At 37.8% G+C, this 24,450-nt stretch overlaps 1 protein-coding gene across 11 annotated transcripts in view; it reads right to left on the reverse strand.

Moving 5' to 3' along the window:
• The window catches only part of GRIP1 (glutamate receptor interacting protein 1), a 606,928-nt gene that overhangs the window by 124,907 nt on the left and 457,571 nt on the right, over positions 1-24,450 (reverse strand). For 10 of the 11 annotated variants that reach the window (XM_036492323.2, XM_058673303.1, XM_058673300.1 and 7 more), the window contains 4 exons: positions 14,889-15,024; positions 12,079-12,224; positions 4,343-4,426; positions 920-995 (listed from right to left, as the gene is read on the reverse strand). In XM_036492323.2, the coding sequence (XP_036348216.2) occupies positions 920-995; positions 4,343-4,426; positions 12,079-12,224; positions 14,889-15,024 (442 nt within the window). Of the gene's footprint in view, positions 1-919; positions 996-4,342; positions 4,427-11,390; positions 11,470-12,078; positions 12,225-14,888; positions 15,025-24,450 lie in introns of those variants that run through there. The other variant, XM_058673307.1, reaches the window with a different exon arrangement.

The raw sequence follows: 24,450 nt of genomic DNA on the forward strand, positions 1-24,450 counted from the left end.
AATATAAAGGTAAGTAGATCCAGAAACATCAAAACTGAGTTTACCGGGAATCCAGAAGGGCTTTGATAGGAAAGCTGAAACTGCATGCCCTGCATATATTCAACAAGGAAGTGACAATTCTAGGTCAAAACTCAAAAGTCACTTCCACAAAGATAGTACCAGAGGCAGGTGTTTGGTACAGTGGCTAAGAAACATGTTAGGTCTCCCACATACTGGAGTGCTTGGGGTTGAGTTTTGTGACCCTTCTCTGGGTGTCACCGTCATGCTAACACACGCTCTGGGAACAGCAGAAGCTCGCTCCAATGGCTGAGTCCCTGCTACTTACCTGGGAGACCTGCATTAGTGCTGGTCTTCAGCCTGGCCCCATCCCAGCTGTGGAGGACATTCTGAACGTGAACCAAAGGACAGGAAACATTGACCTGTCTTCTGTTTCTCTTTCAAATAAATAAAATAATAAAATCCCGAAAGAAAAAAAATACGGATGCCATTATATAAGGATTCTGGTACTAGGAAGAGCCATGTCACCACCAATTGTCTTCCCAGGTTGAGGAAGAGTATCAGCTTTCACATGCTGGCCTTGAGAAAGTCAGCTGCCTTCTGATAAGTGTCTCCTATAAGAAGCCCCTCTGAAGGCACCAGATAGCTGCAACCTTGGGCAGAACTGAACAGTTCCGTTATACTGACAATGCAGCACACTGAACTCAGAAGCTAAGTGGTCTGCCAGAGACATGGGGTCTAAGTGTAGAACCTCAAAGTGAAACTATTTTTCTGATTCCACAACGCAAATTCTTTGTTTTCACATTCTAACTTACTTACTTTGTAGCCATCTTCTACTACAAAATGCATACCTCATCACTTTCTATACAGAAATCTACAGGTCTATTTATTCTGGGTAGCTACACAGAATGATGAAGCTTACCTGTCAGCAGGACCTCCAGGACGAACACATGTTATCACAACTGGGCGAGACTTATTTCTATCATCATGCGCTCCCCCTAGCAGAGAAATGTAATACAGCTTACAATTATTTTCATTGTCGCTGTGGAAAAAATTCACTCACAAAACACCACCTGAGAAATTGAAGTACCTCTGTGGATTTACGAAGAAAAGTATGAAAAATTACCCTTCGGCACATAACAGACTGAAGGTCTTGCTGATTTTCTATCAAATATGTACCTGCAGTCATAATTCTTCCACCTCTTAATAAATGCTTGGCTGTCAGCAGGGTGATATATAAAATGGTTAACAACTTGTAAGGCAGGAGGATTAACTAATTACAACTCCTGACTCAATTAAAAACAGCAGCCAATTATAAACCAAATACTGCTGTGTACACCTAATGCCAATGAACCTGGGCTATTATGCAGGTGAATCAGCAGGTCTAAAATCTGACATAAAGGAAGCAGAAACTGAAGTAAAATTCAAAAATATACAGAATTTAAAATAAAGAAGGAAAGAGAAAAAAATCACCCTACTTGGTGGCAAAATGGGACTAGTAAATATGAACACTATAGTCAATTATTACTGCTTCAATGTTTGCCCAGCAGGACAGAGTGACATTCCCCAGACTCAACACATATTCAATGGTCAACTCAGAGTCTAACCTATCAGAAAAACTAAAAGGCATTCACATTTTCTAAAGAAGGCAACAGCTTTCTATTGGCTCATTTCTATTGCAACGGACTGATTCTGGTTGACTGGAGCTCCACTTTAGTATTTGGTTTTTTCATTTAGCCTTATCTTACACATTCCTATTTAATGTTGGAAAATCACTTCTTTCCCTGAAGAACTAAAAAAATGGCCGATGGTTGTAGCAAATGTTTATTAACTACTATATAGATTTTTCCAAGTGATCTCTGTTTGCAAGGTGATCACTTTAGGAAAGCTCCTCTGACGAGGTACTGATTTAGGCAAGAACACGGATTGAAGACAGCAAGATACTTTTACTTACAAATCCAGATTTAAAGGTCAAAATTTAAACGTGTAAAGGTGACTTTATGTTAAAGCGTGAGGTAGTTGTAAATTTCTTGGTATGCGGCATTCTGTCATTGCTTTACCAGCAAAGTTAAGGGTATGATTCATGGAGGTTCTGGAGGTGAGAGCCCCTGAGAGAATGGTGAGTCTCAATCCTGGATGCTCGTGAGAATCCCCTAAGATGCTTTTACAAACCCCAATGGCAGGCTCAGCAGTGCAGAGCAAGTCTAAACGCCAGGCAGTATATATTAAGAGTAGAACTCCCTACAGTTTTACAGGTGTGAATGACAATGAAAAGGTACTCAGTGCCAGATTTTTTTTCCTATTACCCAAAAATAATTATCTTTAACTTGGTTAGGAATTAACTAATATTGAAGTCTCCAATGTCCAGGACAGAAAGTCATTTTTTACTCAATAGGTACAACATTCTACTGTTTGAGGAGTCAAGACTGTTTTAGATGCCAGGACTTGTAGCATTAGAAATGTTGCTCCAATCATAACCTAAAAGTTCATGTTAATGGTCAAAGCTGTGCTCTAACAGATTAACAAATCCTCCAGTTATAACATGTATACATGCTCTATCTACAATTATCTTCCCATTTCCCAATTGCTCTAGAATTCTCCATTGACCTAAGCTTAGCTCAACTCCCATCATCATGAAAATGTTTCATCTGCTACACTAACATCATGCACAATACTTTCTCATTATGACTTATTTATGAGCCTAGTGACGACCACTGATTGAGCTGGGACTAATCCTGCATATGAACCTCAAACTGTTCTAAAATTGAAAGTCCTTTATTTGACCATAATTCAGAAATTATACAAAATCCCATAAACTGTTTCATTTAACCAACATATAAAGGAAGTTATTAAAATCTATAAAATGTGGTACTCATCAACTAAAATTATTTCATTAATGCTAAGTTTTTTTTTCTTTTCCTTCTAATGTTCAGGTTTTAAAAATCAGTATAGTGCTAAAAAGTTTGATGTTCACACAAATTAAGGCAATCTCAAGTGGTCACTCATTCATTCAAGTTTCCTCCATGGCAGTTCTGAGGCTCATACAACAATTCTGCATGGACAGATACTTGACATTCTTGTAAACTGTACGAAGTACATTTTGTTAACATCTCATCATCAGTTGTCTAAAGGAAGCTGTACAATTCAATCCTTCAATTTTTTAATGATAACTTACTGTTGGTTTAGTTCTTCTACTTGCAATCCGGTTTGCTATTGATTAACCATAAAGTATGATGAATACTTGTACCAGTTGATTTTATGTTAGTTTTTTCAGTCACTAGGCTGGCATGCAATACAAGATATCCTGCAGTTTTTATGCCTATATTGTAAAAACAGATGTGTACATACCAGCTCTCAACCTGCGATTCCTGATGCAGTGACTTGTCACCACTTTCAGCTAAGTATTTTACACACAAACTGGGGAGCAGTTAGGGTAAATGATCTGTTTTACCTCAAGGTTGGCACTTGTCAGAAAGCTATCGTTTTACCCATAAAAACATAGGTAACTACTGGTCAAAACGTCTCAGTGTGTTTAAGCTCAGTCACTGGAGACACAACTTCGTAAGTGAATGTATCTTTCATTTTTTGATGCACACATATAAAGACATGTCTACTAATATAAATTGATATTTTAATAAGTCTTATGAAATTTTGACACTAATGAAATACCAAATGTCATTGGTAAAACAAAAAATCAAGAAATATAAAATGTTAATCAAAATCCTGATGTTTCAGTAGTGTCATATTGAACCTCATTGTCATACTAGTGATTAAGAATAATTAATGTGGGATAAAAGTTCAGGAAAAAAGCTGTTAATAATAAGAGTAAAGTAAGAGAACAGATATATAGCTTAGAGTTAATGATTTTATAGACAAGTCAAAGTTCCCCAAATCTTTCGTTTAAATGTCATTCAAACATAAGATGAATTAAACTGTTGCACAAAGGTTCCTCAGGAATTAATTACTTTAAATCCATCTTTTGGAAGTTACAATATATTTCAAGCAAAATTAATTTAAACAAAGTTGGTTACTTCTCGGTATTAAAGCAAAAGAAACTATACTCATAAACACTTTTGACTCAATGATACAGAAAAGCTCAAAAGGGAATGCAAAAGATGTGTTGAAAAGCAACAAATTAGTAGGATGACTATGAACTATAAGGTTTACAAACGTGGTGTATTGTTCTGTGTTCTCCTAGAGTATCATTTACCATTTTATTTACTAAAAGATGAGTACAATCATTCAAGAGTGGCCATGTGCAATGCAAATGTCAGTTTTTCTGAGGATGCCTTCCCACTCACACCCAATATTCACTTACAATACCAGTTTCTTACGCATCACCTACCTCGTATTACAAAGCCAAAGGTATTGCCTTCTTTATGCAGTGTGACCTCCACAGTTCGGAAAATAACACTTGATCCTTGTACCGCTGAATACAGGACAGACAGAGCAAAATATAAGTTTCAAGTCATAGTAAAACTATTCAATTTTTATGTGCCATAAAATATTAGAGATTCTTATTGCAAATAATTTCTAAAGCAGCAGGAAAATGACAATTTTTTAAGAAAACTGTTAGAAAATATCATTGCACTGACATATAAATGGTACAGAGTAGTTCACCAGCATTTAAAAGAGACATATAGGTACAAGTGGAATAAAAATCATAGCGATTCCTTTATTTCTGTGCAGGTAGTTTCTAGTTCAAACTCCATAGTCTTTAACAAGTATAGCTTTCCTGTGCAAAGCCCCAAGCGAATAAGACTTTTCATAAAACTTTTAAAATAATTTGTATATTTACCTTCGTTTTTGCAACTGGCACAGAAAACTTATTATTTCCAAGCTGTTACCAAAGATCAGGCTGACACAAAAGTAGCTGTTAGAAAATGGGAACCCAAATGAAACCTCGAGACCCAAGACATTCTAAGTATTTTCAAAATGTTAACATCGAATAAGAAAATGAAGCTCTACTTAAGTTATTTGATACAAACAGGTTTACGCTGTTTGACTCTGTGTACCACTCTTATATCACAAAATGAAATTGCATCACCAAATTACAATCTCTATTTTTAGAGCACAAATATATGAAGGTGTAATTCATAGGAAGGTGCAGTCACTAAAATATTCTGCCATATTCTTTTTGAGAAACTGCTGAATAATTCTGGTTGTGCAGTATACTACTGTCAAAAAGATATTTTCATAGACTAGCATTTTGTCATTAATACAGTTTTAAAAGCCTATGTGTTTGTTTAAAGGTGGAGCTACAGAGAAAAAAAGATGGGAGGAAGAGGCGTAAGAGAGGGAAGGAAACAGAGCAAGTATATCATCTGTCTCCTGTGGGCTGACTCCACAAACGGCTGTGATGGTGAGTACTAGGCTAAGCTGTAGGCAGGAGCCTGGTCCTCCACGCAAATAGCTCACCCGAGTGCTAGGGCCCCAAGTGCTTGGGCCATCTCCTGCTGCATGTCCAGAGGCATTGGTAAGGAGATGGACTGGAAGTAGAACAGCTGGGACTTGAATTATATGTATGCCATTGAACCTAGAGTCACACTGCCAACCCCATAGTGAGATATTTAGTCATAAAGATTGACCACAAAACCCCTTATAATACACAAAAGTAGACAGTTTCAGATCCATGTTTAGAATTTGTTCAATAATTTTTATCTATTGTGCTCATTATTGATAACATTTTATATTGTTACTAGATTGGAAGGGTTTCTTACATAAAACCATCAACAAGCAATACATATTTCTTAGGCGGATTAGTGTAAGAATTTTCAACTTTGCATTGGTGTGAACGTATACCCACACAACCGTTGTTTTTTGTTTTTTGTGTAGTATTTAATATATTACTTGAGATATCAGCGGTGTATTATAAAATAGGCTTTATGTCAAATCATTTTGCTCAGACATAGGCTAACTTAACTGCCTGAGCACAGATAAGGGAGGCAAAGCTAAAACGTAATGTTTTACTGACTAGGTAGGTGAATGCATTTTCAATTTATGGTTATTTAAATTTATGACAAGTTTAGTGAGCTGTAATTCTGTCATACACTAAGGAGCATGTTTATATTAATATAATTTAAAGGCATTTAAAAATATGTTTCTTCTTGCCATTTACACATATAGCAAATGGATTTAATTAAATATAAATTACAACTATTTTAGATGATCAGAAATGTTGGACCTTGAAAAGAATATTATACAGAATTAGAAAAAATATACATTTAAATTGACAAAATGGAGTATTATCTGGCTGGGACACAAAGTACAGTAAAAACTTGGACCTGCAGGAAAACAAATAAAATTTCACAGCTGAACCAATCACTGATTTAATTAAATGTCAGATCACTGCTGTCAGGGGATTTTTTACTTCTTTGTAATCAACTAGGAACAGTTCATACAACAACTCTAAGAGTTGAGGTGCAGTTTTAATTAAATGGAAAAAAAAACAGTTAAAACCAAATATATTCTTATATTCATGACTCAGAAACCCAGTGAAATAAATTGGTTGAGAACACGATCTTTTGTTCTGCTGGTAAGTGAAGGAAGAAAATGATATGGGGAAAAAATAACTACTGAGCATTTACTCTGTGTCCAGAACTCTGCAGAGTGGTTTGCAAAAATTATTTTGCTTAATCATTAAATCAACTTTTAATTATATATAACCAAATTCTAATTTTGGACCGCCTGTCATTGTTGGCTGAGTGTCTGTTGTGGGAATGAAAAACACAGTAATTTTAATTTTGCTTTAGCTAAATCATACTGGCAGCAAAATCTTACAATCAAATCTGAAGTCCATACAAATACTTACGGGATTATCTACAGCTTTAGATTATCACACTATTCTCTCCACAGCTTCAAAGATAAATGTGAAGGCTTGCTATAAATTACTATAATTAATGAAGTAGATTTGGTTTATATATTTTTTTTTGTATGACTGGTTCTTGCTGACTAGGTTTCCACATTTAGTTCCAAAGTCTGTACTACCACATGAATTTTACTCTCTATTTCACGCATATGTATGGGCATGCATACATTCCATTAAGGGGCTTAGGAGAAGAATCAAAGTGCTAAGCAGAAATCAATCTCATATAACAACAACTCTTTTCTTCTGTATTTTAATAGTATAGCCATTGCTGGTTTTGACATATAAGTATACATGTCTTTCCATACCAGTTATTTTGCTGTGGTAGATCACATTATCTTAATTTTGTGTACTCCTCCCCCATATCCTCACCTAGTTCCTCAACAGGAAAACAGGAGTTATGTACTGTCCCATCTCATTATGTTCCTCTTGTCCATGTGGCTTGCTACTGCGCTTGACAGGTTAAGAGATGTAAGCAGAGGCTGGAAATGGGCTCTTGTGGCGGGGCGTGTGCTCTTACCCCTTTGCCATTGATATGAGATGAGCTTTCTCAGAACAACTTGTCTTTTAGACTCCATTCCATGATAAACCTCATGCAGGAAGTCCTAGACTACTCCTCCAATACTCCATCATCATCCTGTATCCCACGTGTACCTTAGGATACAGGAGGAAGAAGGCAGGCTCAGGGACATGATGTAATGCTCTGATTTGGGTTAAAAATGCACTCCTTTCAACAAATACTAATTTCACTTTTCTAACAGCTTCAAAATGAGGACCGCTTTCACCAATTCGATCTCATGGCAGACATTTTTACTAAAGGAAGTTAACCTGCAGTCTTAAACTTTGAATGAAGAAGTATTTAAAAACGAATAAAATGCAGGAATTGCACCATTTCGAAATATTTAAGAGTTACAGAAGAGAATTTTATTTGTTAATGGAAAATGGATGAAAATTACATAACATTTCAAGATTCTTAATGGGTTATGTGACAACACACGTTCCATCTCTACACCACCCTTAATACACCTAAGAAATAGTTCACAGACATTTTATTTCATCTAAATGCAGTTTCAAATAATATCTTACAATAAAAAAGATTTAAAGGCCACACAGAGCAATCATTTCATTTTCGTAAAGCAACAATCTCAGGAATGACACATGGCTTACTCAAGGATAAACTTCAATTTTTCCTCTATCAGGTCAGACATGCACACCTCCTCCAGTTCTTTCTGAACTCCGGTTGGCTGAACTGCAAGCGTTGTGATCCTCAGAGCGCTCCTAGTCTTGGCTTTGGGCAGCTTATCTGTGAGCAGCCCACTCCTGTGGGACCTCAGCTGTGGGAGGGAGGCAGGGTGGGGGCTGGATCTGTGCTCCAACTGCATGCACCAAGTCACTGAAAATGCTATTAATCCCTTCAACCTCTGTGAACTCAAAACTCTTGCTAATTTTTCTAAAGACAACAGAGACATCATCCTTGCAGAATAGACTTCTTCCTGATTTTGCATTGTAAAATATTTTCCTCTTTTCCCATTAGTTTGGCTATGTGAGGAAGTAAAGGCTGGTATAATCACAAGATCACGGGAGGTATTAACTCCTAAACGTTTCTGGTATCCATCCCCTCATCTTCAATTCTAAATATGTACAAATAACTTAGAAAATCCCCTTCTGTTGGAAAATTCTAACAACCCTTAGGTGCAGAGCTTCTAATTGATTCCATTAGTCTCTCAAAATGAAACTCTAAAAACTTAGATGTGATGATGTTTCCAGTTTTAAAGCCGCTACGGCTTCTTGTTGTCAAGTGATGTCATCCAGTTTCACTAACAGCATGTACAGCCCTCTTTGGTTCCTGTATACCTCACTGGTCTCTTCCCTCTCCAGGCCTCTCTGATCAGCCTGTCTGCCACTTCACCTGAGCATGGCTACCATCTTACTCCTTGTCATATTCCCTGTCTGGGACCTTCCTCTTCCTAACTGATCTGCGCTACCATGTTTATCTCCTTCTAGAAATCTGTAATACCGGGCAGTTTTCTCTTGTTGGCCTCACCATGAAAGCTACCCTAAGAGTTCCTTCCTATCTCCACTGAAATAAAAGTGTCTAAATACAGGTGGGTATTGGGGCCTTGAATTATGATTCTGCTTGGAATGCTTGTATCCCATATCAGAATGCCTGAACTCCAGTACTAACTCCATTCTTGAGTTTCCTGCTCTTATGTATCCTGGGAAGCAGCAAGTGGATGGGTCAAGTGGTTGAGTCCTCGCCACTGTTGTGCGAAACTGAGACTGAGTTTTTCCTTTTCAGCTTCAGCCTAGGCCAGTGCGGGCCAACATTTGGAGAGGGAATTGGGAAACTCAAAGTTGAAACAAACACAATACTTTCAGTAAGCAATCCCCCATCCTCAGTTTGCTTTCCATGGTTTTAGTTACCTACAGTCAACTACATTCTGTAATTCTTCCCAGAAATCCCAAACACTGAATCACTCATAATACTTGAGCAATATGAAGAAACAGTAATTTCTGAAAACATGAAAAAATGCCAGCAATAATTCACAAAATTTAAATAACTTTTATTACATTATATCATTATAATAACTATTTCATTATTAACCACTTAAGCTTCTTTCTGCACCTAATTTATAAATTAAGCTTTATCTTGAGTATGGATGTGCAAGAAAAGCAGTGTATACAGGGGTAAGCATGATTCACACTTTAGGCATTGCCGGTGGATACTGGAGAGACTGATGGCCAGCATTTTTAATTACTTGCAAAGGCATCAGAATGCTCTACATAATAGTTACGTGATTATTGCATTGAATGTTCACAAAAGTGCTACAACTACTGTGGTCATTTCAAAGATGATAAACCTAAGGTCCAGAGAACTTAAATAATATGCCTGAGGTAACAAAGTTAGAAATGGGCAAAGCTGACATTTAACTATTGAGCATTAACATTTAACAATCCAGGCAGTTATCACTCTTTCACTGCCTACTCTGGCTGAAAATGAAAAACCCTGTAGCAAGGCTTTTGAACTTGGAATTCAATTGATTTTGTTGTAAAATGACTGCTAGATTTTCAATGTTACGTTTCATGTCAAGAATAAGGCTTATGACTGTGTCTACAATCCCTGTAAGCTCTAACCTGGTCCCCACACTTCAAACAACATTATCTCTCTATGACTCTCACATTTATGCTTGTGGTACAGCCCTTTCTTCCAAACTGCAAACTCCATCTACAGTTCTTTCCTTATCTCATCTTGTGCAGCAAAGGTAGTAATTTAAACAATGGAGTTCTCATCTCCACAATCAAGTCACTCACATTCTAATCTCCACTTGTTAATATAACCTGTATCTACTATTTACTTCTGATGGTCTAATTTTATTATGTCATCTCTTGCTAGGATATAAACTCTTGCTAGGATTCAATCCAAATTCCCAGTAAATAGTGGCATTTGGGACACAGTAAATGCTCAATATGTCAGTGCTGAATAAATGAACTAGTATCAATTCTTCAGAACTAATCTGAGTTCTCACCAACATAGAAGAGGTTTCCCAGGGTAGTTCCAAGATAATAGCAAGTAACATGGGTGTTGGTGCTTGGACAGCACTTAAAGGCAGAGCACCAGTAACATGCCTCTTGCCTAGGGTATACCTCACAATGAAGAAGCATATGCCCTTCAGTGTCAGGCAGTTTGGGGTCAGATACTAATGTGGGAAAGATACTTAGGCCTCTGAAAATTAACATAATAAAGATAATAATGTCTGTTTTGTGTTGGTTGATTTATTATTTATCAGGAACTTTCACTGTGCCAGGGATTGTTCTAAGTGTTTTATAACTATTAATTCAGTTAATCATGACAAATCTTTAATGAGAATGAACATTGCCATCATTCTGAGTTGTGCCAAATGGAACACAGAAAGTGTAAGTTGCTTTCTTTCTTAATATACTTGGTAAATTGTGAAGCTGAGATTTCAACCTGCTACTTGGCACGAAGTTAATCCCTACTATGCTGCCCTTCGTTATTTTGAATATAAAATGTGGTAATGCAAGTCAGGCTGCTCATAATGTTGAGAATTTAATAAGCTCTCAAAACGTGTTGTCTGTTCTTGTTATTACTATTATTATTACTTTAGAACATACCAACGTGTTCTGAAGTTATTTTCATACTACACTTCAGAAGTGAACATTTTTATGTAAAACATATAAAATCTACTTTTCCTAAACCTCACTGCTATGTATAAAGCCTAGTGCTACATAACACATAATACTTATAAACATGTTGTTTATTAAAATAGCTTAATTACGAAAGCTTAAATGGTCAATATGAGGTCCAAAAATCACTTTAATGGAATATGGGCACTACATAATTTCATCATTAACTATATTTTCTATTACTTTATTCACATTTATACCGGTTTACCAAATTCATTTAAGAGGTAATGGAAGGGGGCAGAAAGAAAGGGCTTTCCTTTGCTAATCAATTTCCAAAATGCCTGCAAGTTGGGCCTGGGGCAGGTAAAACCCAGAAACTCACTTCAGGTATCTCATTTGGGTGGCTGGAATCCAGCTACTTAAGCCATCACTGATGCTCTCCATGGTATGAATTAGCAGGAAGCTAGAAATAGGGGTGGAGCCAGAACTTGAACCCAAATATTCCAGAATGGAACATGGGTATCCAAGTAGCACCTTAGCCACTAGGCCAAACACACCCACAATGCATTTAAAAATTCTGTCTGAGTAGACAGATAATTCAATTCAATTCAATTCAATTCTTCAATTCAAATAATTCTTAAGGGGTGGGTTCTGTAGTACACAGGTTATGCCTCAGCCTGGGACCCCCATATCTTATATTGGAGTGCCTGGTTTCATGTCCTGCCTAATCTGCATCTGATGCAGCTTCCTGATAATGAGCCTTGGAGGAAGACGACAGTTCTAGTGCCTGGGCCCCTCCCATCCTTCTGTGAGACTCAGGTTTCGTTCTGGGCTCCAGGCATCAGTTCGGCCCTTGGAGAGGGAACAGGCAGATAGAAAATTTCTCTGTGTGTGTGTGTGTGTGTGTGTGCCATTCTGTCTGTCATGTAGAGAAAATAAACATCAAAAGCAATCGCTAAATATCAAGAAACTGCTCTATAATTAAATACTGGTGGCAAAGGGAAACAATAGCCATTTGGCACTGAAAACACCTGATACACCTGCTATGTTCCTGGCCTGTGGTTACTTACACACTGGTGGAAGCTCATACTCCACTTCAAGAACCACTCTCTCCCCGACGTTCTTCAGCAAGCTGATGATCTCATCATGGCGGAATTTGGCCAGGTTGATCCCATTCACTGCTTTGATGTAGTCACCGACATCCAACTGGTCACTTCTACAAAACAGAGAATCCCCCTCAGTGGACTCATCCTCACCATCGTCCAGGTTGACTCGATTTCCCCCCTTTGAGAACAGACATGCAAGCCTGGAAAGTAGATAGCACAGGATGTCCTGCCTCCCGGGATATGGCTGGCTCATAAGAGTGGAAAATAGTGAGTGTCAATGAGGGTCCGTGAATCCTGACTCCCCACGACACCTGTTCCAAGAGGGGGTTTCAAAAAGTTCATGGAAAAAAGGAATTAAGAATAATTTTTGGTGTAAACAATGCTTGGAATCCATGCATAGAGGGATCCTCAAAATGTTAATGGAAAATTTATATTACAACAACAAAAAATCTACAGGGGTCCCTCAACATTTTTGGTACCAAATAAATTTATCCTTTAATTTCATTTTCTATAAGTTTTTTCAGATCCTCGTGTACTTTATAATCTTACTCTGGTTCTGGCACTATCAATGAATATTCCCTATTTTTACTTTTCTTTTCAAATATATCACTTAACAAAATAAATTGAGACTTTAAAAATTTATTTTGTCTGTCAAGAGTTGGTCGAGATCTGAGAATTTCCAGGTTTTATTCCTTCTCGTGTTTGCTGCCTGCTTTTTGGACATTTCACAGATTCCAACATCTTTACTCAGAATTTGCCCAGTGCCTAAGAGAGAATCAGCTTATTTTGCTACTTCTTGCTTACTTTAAATTTTTGTTATTTGTTATTTAGAAGGAGTGACACCCAGAGTGTTGGGAAAGCAGAAAAGCAAGTATTGGGTTCCAGTAATGTCCCATTTCCTTTACTGCCAGCATAGAGCTTTGGCTCTTCTTGGGTTTCTAAGCCAACAGCAGACAGCAAGAGCAATGACAGAAGTTAAAATGTATGTCACTGTCAGGGGCTTTCAACAAAATTAAATCGAAAGAGTTCATGTATTTACAACTTTATTTGAGAAGGCTGGACACAATGAGGCTCTGAAGATAGGTGAAGCCCTGGCATCAAGGATCTGTGTATTATAAAACAGAAGAGGATATGTGGGTGGAAAGAAGTCTTTTTGAATAGCCTGAAGATGCCTGCTTTTCTGTTAGATTTTGTTACAATATCTCAGATCACAGAATAGAACAGATCTGAAAATGTTATAACAAAACCTAACATGAAGGCAGGCAGTCAATTATTTTAAAGTTGTTTTCTTACTAATTTCTCCACTGACTCACAGGTTATACAATAGCATTCTTTGCTTTAAGAAGGTTTTTGATTTTCTTTTTCATTTCTTCAGTGACACATTGGTCATTCAGTAGCATGTTATTTAACTTCACGGCAATGTAAATTTTCTATTTTTATTCCTGTTGCTGATTTTGCTTTAAGGGTTTTCATTTAAGGGGATTATAGTAACTATATAATAGAGATGATCATATCCAGATATGAAGATACAATGCAGTATTCATCTCTATTTCCAGATCAAAGATGGACTCCCAATGAAACTATTAAATATATCTTGACAATAAGATGCAGGACTGTCTGCCATTGTCCATACCTACACTGTCAGGATATACTTAAATAGTAGAATGACGCACTTATGACTGTTTATGAAGAACTATGCTATTGTAATAATATAGTGGAAATCAGTGAGGGGAGGGAATTTAGGAAGGAGGGAAGGGAAATCCCAAAGCCTATGGAACTAAATCATAAAATAATAAATGAATAATTATTTTAGAAGATGCTTTTTAAGGTGAGAAAACTCAACTTGGAAGTATGTGCACAAGATCAATGGTGTTCACAACTTAAGTTATGTCAACCAGATTTTAGTGAAACCTGGTCACGGAAAGGATAGCATTTGTTTGAATGGCACACACACAGAAACATGGAGAGAGACACACAGAGAGCTCTAATGTATTGGTTCACAAAACAGATGCCTGCAACAGCTAGGACGGGCCAGGTCAAATCTCAGACCTGGGAACTTAATCTAGGTCATCCACAGGGATGGCAGGGACTCAGCCACCGTCTCCTAGGAAGGAGGTGGCAATGGAACCAGGACATTCCAGCAGAGGAGGCGGGAACTGTGAGTGGAGCCAGGATGCAAACTCAGGCACTTCAACTTGGTATGCAGGTGTTGGGGTGGCATCTGGATCACTATGCCAAACACTTGCCCCTGAGACAGGTTTATAATGCCTGTAAGGGAAGCCCATCATTGTTCAACATTCAGAACATTCTGCTTTGGGCAATAACTGGAGCAACACACAGTTCATGGAAAGCATAACCTGCAGCCCACGGCGAGATCCTCCACTCTGTCTAGATCAGCCACATTCCTCTTTGGCAGCTTCCCTTTGACACAGTGTGTGGGTTATACAGTTCGCACTGAGACCAATGACTGGTTTCCACTTTTTCCCAGCCTTTCTGTTGCTCAGTCCACACTTGTGGACACATCCATATTAAAGTCTTGTGAAGGCTGTTCCCAAGATGATGCGTAAGAATTTCCAGGAGAATTCAGCACAGGTCAGGGAAGCCGTGCAGGTGGACTCTGGGAATATCGTCTAGGACCTGGTTTTCTGTGCTGCTCTACGGGGAGGTACAGCCTAGCAGATGTACCTTAATTATTGGTGAAATGTTCCTAAAACCTTTACTTTTTGATTCATTACATGCTATGTTCCTTCCGCAATTACCGAACTGACAGTTACCTGGCAGCAATTCCTCCTTGCCGCAGATTGGATACCCTTGGCTTGCCATCTTTATCAATTCCTCCCGACACTGTTAGCCCCAGGGTTGTGCCTTCTTTCTTCATTAGTTCAACGATGGTGGAGCCCTTGAATTCCTCTGTTAAAAGAAAAGCATTTGCCTTATTAAATGAGAGCAGAACCACTGAAGTTGTTCCAGGTGAGGAGACTTCTCCCCACAGCCTCCCCATGTTCATACTTCGTATGAGCAAAGTCCTGTGGCCTCCTTTCAGCTACAGTTTTCAGAAGATCTCAGGAAGGGCATGCAGATAAAGCTCAGCACGTATTCCATGAGGAATTATTAAAACAGGTGCCTCTGGGGTTACTTCCCTTTTGGCTGACAATGAGCAGCCTTCATTGTCTGTATAGAAGTGATAATTACACCTTTTTTTCCCTGCTGTTTTCAAATGACTTTCAATGATTTCTCTGGTGGTAACTCCAAAGGAAAAAACAGGAAGTTGAAGCAGTTAGAATGGAATTTAGAATAAGAATACAAGTGCACACAGTATAGCAATAGCAGCCTAGGAACTCAATTGACAAAACAGATTTTTAGGGGTTCAAGAAAAATATATTGATGCTACTCTTTTTCAATAGCAGAGTGCAGTGACTTAACAACAACTTAAGGCATTTCTTGCACAGTGTATCACAGTATGGCAAAGCAGATCTGGTTCTCATAATTTCTGAGTAACTGCTGGAAATCTCTTATCATCAGCATCATCCCTTGTTATCACAATGATGGCATCCTATATTGGAGTGTCTGGTTTGAATCCAGCTAATTTACTTAAGACACAGCATTCTTACTAAAGTACCTAGGAGGCAGCAGGTGATGGTTTAGGTACCTAAGTCTCTGCCATCCATGTGAGAGACATATATGGTTTAGCCCTGGCCATTGTCGACATTTGGGAAGTGAATCAGAAGATGGAAAAATCAATCTTTCTCTCATACAAGACATGATACCATCAAATTACTGGAGGAAAGCAAGGGGAAAATTCCCCCAAGATACAGGCATAGGCAAAGACTTCTTGGAAAAGATCCCAGAAGCATGGGCAATTAAAACAAAAAAAAGACAAAAGGAATTACATCAAGCTAAGAAGATTCTGTAGTGTAAAGAAACCATCAACAAACTCAAGAGGCAATCAGCAGAAAGGGAAAAAATATTTGCAAACTAAGCAACTGATGGGAAATAATATTCAGGATTTATAAAGAACTCCAGAAATTCAACAAAGAAACCAATAATTCATTTCAGAAATGGGGGAAGTGCATGAACAGGCAATTTTCAAAGGATGAAATACAAACGCCTAACAAACACAAGAAAATATGCTCAGAATCATGAGACATCTGAGAAAAAAAAATAAAAGCAACAATGAGGATTCACCTTATTCCTGTTAGAAGGGCTCGCCTGGAAATTAAAAAAAAGCAATAAATACTGGTGAAGATGTGGGGGAAAAGGTCTCCTAATACAATGTTGGTGGGAAAACAAACTAGTAAAACGATTCTGGAAGACAGTATGCATATTCCTCATAGATCTTAAAATAGAGCTTTCAAATGACCCAGCCCTCCCATTGCTTGGGTCCAAACAAACTGATATTAACACATGAAAGAGTTATTTGTATGCCCATGCTTACTGTAGTTCAGTTTGCAAAAGCAAATTGAATTCAACCTAAATGTCCGTCACTGGATGACTAATAAAAATAACATGGTATATATACACTATGGAATAGCATTCAGGCATAAAAAATAAAACCCTGTGTGTTGCAGCAAAGTGTTTGCAGATAGAAATCATTACACTTAGAAGAATAAGTCATTCCCAAGAATGACTTATCTGCCATAACTAATGCACAAAGGACAAAAAAAGTAACCTGTTTGAGCAAAATTGGCATTCTGATATTTAATCACTGCTTAAAGCCTTTGTACTCTTGAAGAACAGTGGCTTTTTCGGTTTTATTTTTCTACTTGCTAACTTGTCATTTGTTAAAATCTTTACCTGAAGGAGTGTTAAAACTGTGATTATAAAGTGAATTTAAAGTACGCTATTGTAAAAACCAGAAAACCAAAACATGCTGAAGGAGGGTGGGTCCAGGAAGTGGCAGGAAAGGACGGTGGGGTGGGGTGGGAATCATCTCCATGCTCCTAAATCTGCATAGTGAAAGACATGAACTTTATTCACCTGATATAAACAAAATACTTCAAAATAAAAACCCTTCTTTTCTAGCAACTCATTTTACTTATTATTGTTGGATTTTTTTACATTTGAATAATCACATTAACACTATTTAATGCATTTTAAAAATAATTTGAGAGGCAGAGAAAAACAGTAGGAGAGAGAGTGCAAGTGTGTATAAGACAGAGACATCTCACCAGCCGATTTGTCTCTAAATGACCGTCACAGCTACAGCCAGACCAGGCCCTAGCCAGGAGCTAGGAACTCAATCTGAGACTCCAGAGGAGGCGGGCAGCAAGGACTCTCCTGCTTGAACCAAAGCCTGTTGTCTTGCAGGATTTGCGCTAGCAGGAGGTTGGAATTCACAGCAGGGCTAGGATTTGCACATGGGTTGTTTCAAGTGCATTTAACTGCTACACCAAATGGATATTCTTGATCAAATTTTAACATTTTAGATTCTTGTAAGGATAATGTCTATATCTCAAGCATGGCCTCAGCTCTTGATGTTCAGCAAGGCAGAAGGCAGCAACACTTTAATATACTTTCTTTTATAAATAAAGATAAGTAGAGTCAGTATTTTCCTGTCCAGAGGCTAATTATGGCAAAGACTGTTTCACACTCTCTGTAATGTTATTCTCCCCTTCCCTACAAACACACATTCTGGGTAGCAATAGTGGAACTAGACAGTTTTTCTTTCTTACTTTTTTAAAAGACAACCATGTCTTGTGATTTTAGCCGCACAACACAGATGGAAACTTTCATTACAGTCACACGATTATGATGTGACTTGTTACTGCCCTTTAAAGAAGCCAAGGAAGTGTGTATGATGTTAGCTTCATCTACTGCATCTTATATGAGGGATGAAATAGGGACTGACATTCAAGAATCAAAATTCTTGTGCATAGAACCAAAGGAGTTTTACATCATTTATCACAAGCAATTGTAACAGAAGTCCATTACTGTGTACATTTTACCTGCACCTGCTTAAAACAGAACAAAAATACACCTTGCACATCCTCTAGGGAACTACACAGGCTCTTCTGAGAGTTGAAGAGATTGACTTAACAAACAACCTCTGTAAATCCCTGTTCACATAAGATTAAGTATAAATTATTAAAAAGTAAAACCAATAATTCAAGAAACCAAGAGAACAGAGTAGAAAGTGACTGTTCACATTGCAGAGATGTAACATGCTCAACCAAAAATTATTCATATGTTTTTTAAATATACACTGTAATTCTTTACTCAATTATAGGCCTTCAAAAATTAGAAGCGCTTTTTTTTTTAAGCAATTGTCTCAGGTCAATCAGAAACAGTAATAATACCAGCCAAATGAGAAGTAATTGTTAGTTCTTAGGAGTGTTATTCCTATGCAGGTTTCCCAGGGTAGGTTTCCAGAATAAAATTTCATACCAATGTATAGGGAACAGAGCAGTACATTTTCTCTACAAGGAACTCAGTCTTTCCTGGCTTCAAGCTGAATCCTGAAAATCTAGGAAAGCTCAATTCCTCCAGTTTAATTTGATCTCTATAAAAATAGGAACAGACTGATCCACTTTTAAACTGACAACATTCAATTACCTTTTCATTAAAAATATGTCATATCCTTTCCTAAGAGCTAGCTCTCGCAATGTGAACAAAATATTTATAAAGCAGCTAACTGAATTATGAAATCATTGATTTAAGAACTCAATGTCCACTATGACTCAAACCAGGGAACTCAACACTGGACAAGTTATGGCCATGCTCCTCAAGATGCTTACAAAGCAGTGGCAGACACCAAGTCACAGTCCACTATGCTACAGGATTGTCTGTGAGAAAAACAGCCACAGACAATACCATCTTGGTACCACCGGGAACTCAAAGGTCCAGGTTCCAACATCAACATCTTTTTCACCATTTTGTCTTTGTCCAATCTGCTCTACATAACTATCAATCAGGATGAGCTGAGCAGAACAGATCAAAGAAGGAATATAAATTAGTCAACTCACAGGAGTAAAGATGAAATGCTGTTGCAAGAAAATGCTGGGAATGGTAAGTATGTTAACTACCAATAAGTATCTCTAGTCCCTAAAGACTTGACTAATTCTGCTTTTGGTGCTTTCTGAACTAGAGAAACAGCATGAAGACGAAACAGTCGGCTACTAAAGCCTCCTTTCTGCTACCCTGCCTGCTCCACTCAACCAATCAATCATGTTATGTCTTTCTTGGTGTTTAATGCTTGCATAATGATCTAACGACAAAGAGAAATAAAGACAGATGTATTCATTTGCAACAGATGACTTATACATCAAGGCTCACTAAACAGACTGCAGAAAAACTCTGCAACGTGGGCAAGTTAGTATGTATGGATAATTTCTTCTGGGATTTAAATTTCAAATATCCTTCCTCAAATAAAGAGGACCTTGTAGCTAACATCCTTGTCTCTCCAAATTAGCAAACAGCACAGGGAACAGATGATAATCAACTGTAAAGGAAACTGATTGTTCCGGGTTTAACATTGTCCTTAATCATTTAATTATCATAGAAAAGAAACTGCAGGTTTACATCTGAACCATAACAAATATCACATACATAGAATGGAATGTAGCTTGTAATTCTATCTTTCAAATCACCGAACCCCAGAATGTTTTAAGAAAAGAAACATCAATGGTTAGCGAAAACAAGAGAATTACAAAAATCCTTAAGAAGAAATGAGGACATTTGAGAATGTAGATGGTTACCAAATTAATATGCAGAAAACCATATCCTCTATATACACAGACTGCCAGTGAGTTAGAAGTTACAGCAGAAGAGCTTACAAGAGCCCACAGGTAAAATTCCTACTAAAAAAATTAAATGTGCAATATCTCTATCAAGAAAATGTAAAGCACTTTTGACAGATAAAAGATCAGAAAAAACAAAGAAGCATCTCAATCACTCCCTCATTCTGTAAAACCTGAGCCCTCACTATGTGTCAGGCTGTGTGTTAACTGCCAATGAGGCTATTGCTGTGAATAAAATATATAAAATCGGTGCCATCTGTTTCACTGGACAGCATAATCCAACCTCAAGAAAGGTCAGTTATTTCTATATGAGTCTAAAAGTTAGAAATATTAATCAAAGTGCCTAAAGAATCTTTTTGGCACACAATTACATTATTGCAAAAAATGCACATATATATCATTAAATTAAAATTATGCAAGAAATTGTTTCCAGGGTGGATTTGCTTGCTGTCATGCAGTAACAAGGAAAACAATGCACGCCTTTCCAGGAAGCCTCCTAGAAAGAGGTGATGGTGTTATAACTAGATGTGACACCACCAGCCTTTCTCCCCCAGGAGAAACTATAGGAAAACCAGACATCCAGAAGCAAGGACCTGGATAATAGGGATGGGGAAACTAGTGTTTTCAAACCCTCCAAGCCCCACCCCACCCCACCAAATCAGAGTCTGGATTTGCCTGGACAGGCAAAGCAAACAGATTAAAACAATAAAGTATCAAGACACAGGGCAATACAAGCTCACAGTAGGCTGACCTTGACACCTTCCTTCCTCCCTCCCTCCCTTCCTTCCACTCTCCCTCTCTCCCTCCTTCCCTCTCTACTCCCTCCCCTCTTCCTTTTTCTTTGGTAACAGTATTCTATACAGATTAAAGGTATAGAATGATAAGCTTGTTTTGCTGCGTAAAGTCCTTGGTGTCTGGAAATTCTCATCTCATGTCTTATTTTAAAGGTATCATTAGGCCTGATAGCAATGAGAAAGAGTTAGTCCTAATTTTTGGCAACCTCTGGAATTCAGGAACTGAAGTGGTTTTGCTTTGTTGTTGTTGTTTTTTTTTTTTTTTAGGGGGCATATTCTGCTGCTTTCCTAGGTTAATTAGCAGGGAAAGCTGGACTGTAAATGGAGCAGATGGGACTGGAACTTGCACTCCAATATGGATGCTGGTAGTGCAAGCAGTGGCTTAATCTATGCCATAATGCCAGCCTTTAAACTTAAGAGTTTTGAGATAATCACTGATTCACATGCTAAAATAATAGAGATCCCTTGTAGCTCTTAACTTGTTTCCCTAAAATGCTAACACCTTGCTAAACTATCATGCAGCATCACAACTGGAATACATATCATTTCTATTGCCACAAGGCTCACTCATGTTGTGACTATATACTACTTCCTCTACCTGTACTCCTTCCTTAATTCCTCAACACTGACCTAGTCTCTTATTTCATAGTTTTGTCGTTTCAGAAATGTTAAATAAATGAACCAATGCAGTGTGAAGCCCCTGATGTTGGCTCTCTACACACAGCATTATTCTCTGGCAATGCATCAAATGGTTACTTGTAGCAACAGATCATTCTTTCTACTGCTGGGTAGCATTTCATGGTATAGGTACACACGAAAATGGGTTTACGTTTTTGCTGTTGGTGGTGTTAGTGGTTTTGTTTCAAAACTCTCCAGGTGTTTCAAGGCAGGCAACATAGAAAGACACTGCCTTAGGATCTGGTGTATGAGGACAATGTGACAGAGAAGGGACCAGCAAGCAAGCAGAAATTAGATCACGACGAATCCTACGAAAAGAACTGTGATTTGAATTTCAGAGGAAGTTATCTTTTGTTTGTGAGATGCAATAATTTTGGTAGTGATCGCATGAAAAAGAAAAACATTAGATTCAAGTCAAGGAAAACTGCCAGAAGGACATTGCAGCTATACTCTGTATAAAGTATAAATTAAATTAGGGTATGCTATGTCAACAATCCGAAAATGAATAATGGCTCTAATATAACAGGAATTCATTCTTCTCACATAGAAGTCTCAGGTGGGTATTGCTGTTTAGCAGTCAAGTTACTTGCATATGGAGATTCAGGAGTTTATTGTGCTCTTTGCCATTGTTATTCTGTAATTTCCCGGGATTGTGGTTCCCATACCATGCACAGCGGTACCTAAGACTTCATGTCAAATCCACACGATCTCTATGGGTTATTCTAAAATTTCAAAGGAAACATGGCCATACTTGATATCTGTTGCGCTCATCTACTATCCTAGTGTAATTCAGTTAAACATTAGCTCACCCTACACTGCTGTTCTTTCTTCCAAAGTTGATTTTATGGTAGTTGTTACATTTTAAAAAAAAAGTAACAGGTAAAAATCAATGTGGAATAGGAAATGATGTTGCCAATGTTTGATGCTATTTGAAGGTTTGAGACATTGTATAGTATCCAGGAAGCACATATCACTGCTAGCTACTGTTGACTATTAGGGTTTAAATAAACAGATTCTACTCTTTGCTCTTGATACTTCTTAAAATGGTTAATGAGTTGTTAGGATAATATGCATCACGTTATTGAGGTCTCACCACTTAAGACTGAACTAATCGTATTTTAATTTGGCCTAAAGGTACCACAAAAAACTTACGGAGATACACCAAGGGCTCTGTGAACTGAGCAAGTCTGAAAACTTCTGACCTGGGACTTTTCTGCAATCTGCTGGTAGAAGGAAAAAGAACGGTCCTCTAAAATTTATCACTGGTGTATTTATGTTCACATCCCAAGAGGAATAAATTAATCTGTGTCTACACCTGACTGGACAAGAGGCTGAGAATTAGTCTAGACATTCCTACTCAGTAAAGTTAGGATGGGGCTGGGGACAGGTAGTTGACTCTGCCCTACAAAGGCAATATATGAGAGAATAAAACATATTTATGGCTATATGGATGGCATGGATGCCAAATATATTAATAATGAGAATTTCTCATGAGTCAAGGAGCAATTAGGATGTTGGAAGCAAGAAACAGTGAGAGTCAAGAGGACTCAAAGCTTTCCAACTTGCTTTACTGCTGAGTACTGAGATCTGTCACTGAGAAAAGGACTCTATAAGACATGAGGAGGTCTGTGTGGTAGTGATTAGAGCTGGGACATGCACTTGATACAGTGTTATAAGAAAAACATAATGGTACTTAAGTATCAGGGGGAAAGTTTGTCATATGATAGTTTGTATCAATCATATGACAGTTTTTAATCAATCTGCTAAATCAGTTATATAATTCTTTTTCCACAGCTGTAGCACATGCAGAGAAAATACATTTAAAAGCAACCACCAGGAGTGTGTTCAGCAGCATAGACACTGATGAAGCTCATTATTTCTTGACATCCCACTAACTATACAGACATATTTGAACCACCATAAACAGTAAAACATAAATATCATGGCTGAAAATTCTGCATACTAAACCCCACATTTTGAAAAGCTAGTGTCATAGGCAGTGTTTTGTTTCCTGCTTCATCCCCAGTGACCAGAATGGTGCCTGGAATGGTAGTAGATGCTGCCTGGTAACTGCTGAATGAATGAGTTCTACTATCCCATCCAGGGGATTGCAGTGAGGTATGAGCAGTGGCCTGTGAAAGCAGAATTAATGCAGGCTAGTTCAGAAGCAAAAATGAAAAAGGAGTAGAATGTGAACAAGAGCTAAGCTATTTCCCTAAGCTTATGGGGTTGATTATTTTTACCTATGCCTCAGTAAGGGGATTAGGGCTCACACCAATACACTTTAGCTGATTCTGTGCACTACTTTTGGAAAGAATATTATTGCTCACACTACAGTTTTATCTGTGTATTGCTTTCGGCGGCACCACTAGGAAGTTTATACCCCCCAGGAAATAAACAGATGCCTTTTCCAATACTGATTTTAAGTTCCTCTTAACATCTCCTGTTTCAGCAAAGCTTGAAGGATTAAAGCTAGGTTTCTGTGATGAACGGTTGTGTTAATGCTCAGTGCTGACCACACACTAACAGTGAAGGGTCTTTTGGTATTTTCGACTGCTATTCAGTGGTATGAGTGCTGAACCAAATTTTTTTCTCATCATCTTGCAGTGTGGGCATAAATTACATTTGTAGCAGGATCTATAGCACATAAATATCACCAACACAAATATCCATGGCTAACAAAATCTATGGTTCTTGGAATATCTCAAAAAGATAAAGGATACGCAAATATACTATGTGGAATACAGAAATATGGGACTATGGAAAATACAGGATATAAAGATCGGGTTTTTAAAATAACACAGAGATGTGGACTCTAGTCAGTTAACTGAATTAGATAAGACATCATATGCCTCCTAAAATATTAAGTGAAAAGATCATCACTTTTTGAATATGTCTTCTCTAAAATCAGCTATTTAACAGTAAAACTTTCCTATTAAGTTTCCAAATGTCACAACTGATTACCAAATCATTAATATTTGAGGATTTTTGCTTACTTACTTCAGGAACACTGTTAGTAACTACATTCTTATAAAGTACTTTAAATATTAATTAAAACAACTTTCAAGAATTTTGTGATAGGGCCCGGCGGCGTGGCCTAGGGGCTAAAGTCCTCGCCTTGAACGCAC

This window comes from Ochotona princeps, chromosome 15 (assembly GCF_030435755.1).
Source record: "Ochotona princeps isolate mOchPri1 chromosome 15, mOchPri1.hap1, whole genome shotgun sequence".
Lineage (NCBI taxonomy): Eukaryota > Metazoa > Chordata > Mammalia > Lagomorpha > Ochotonidae > Ochotona > Ochotona princeps.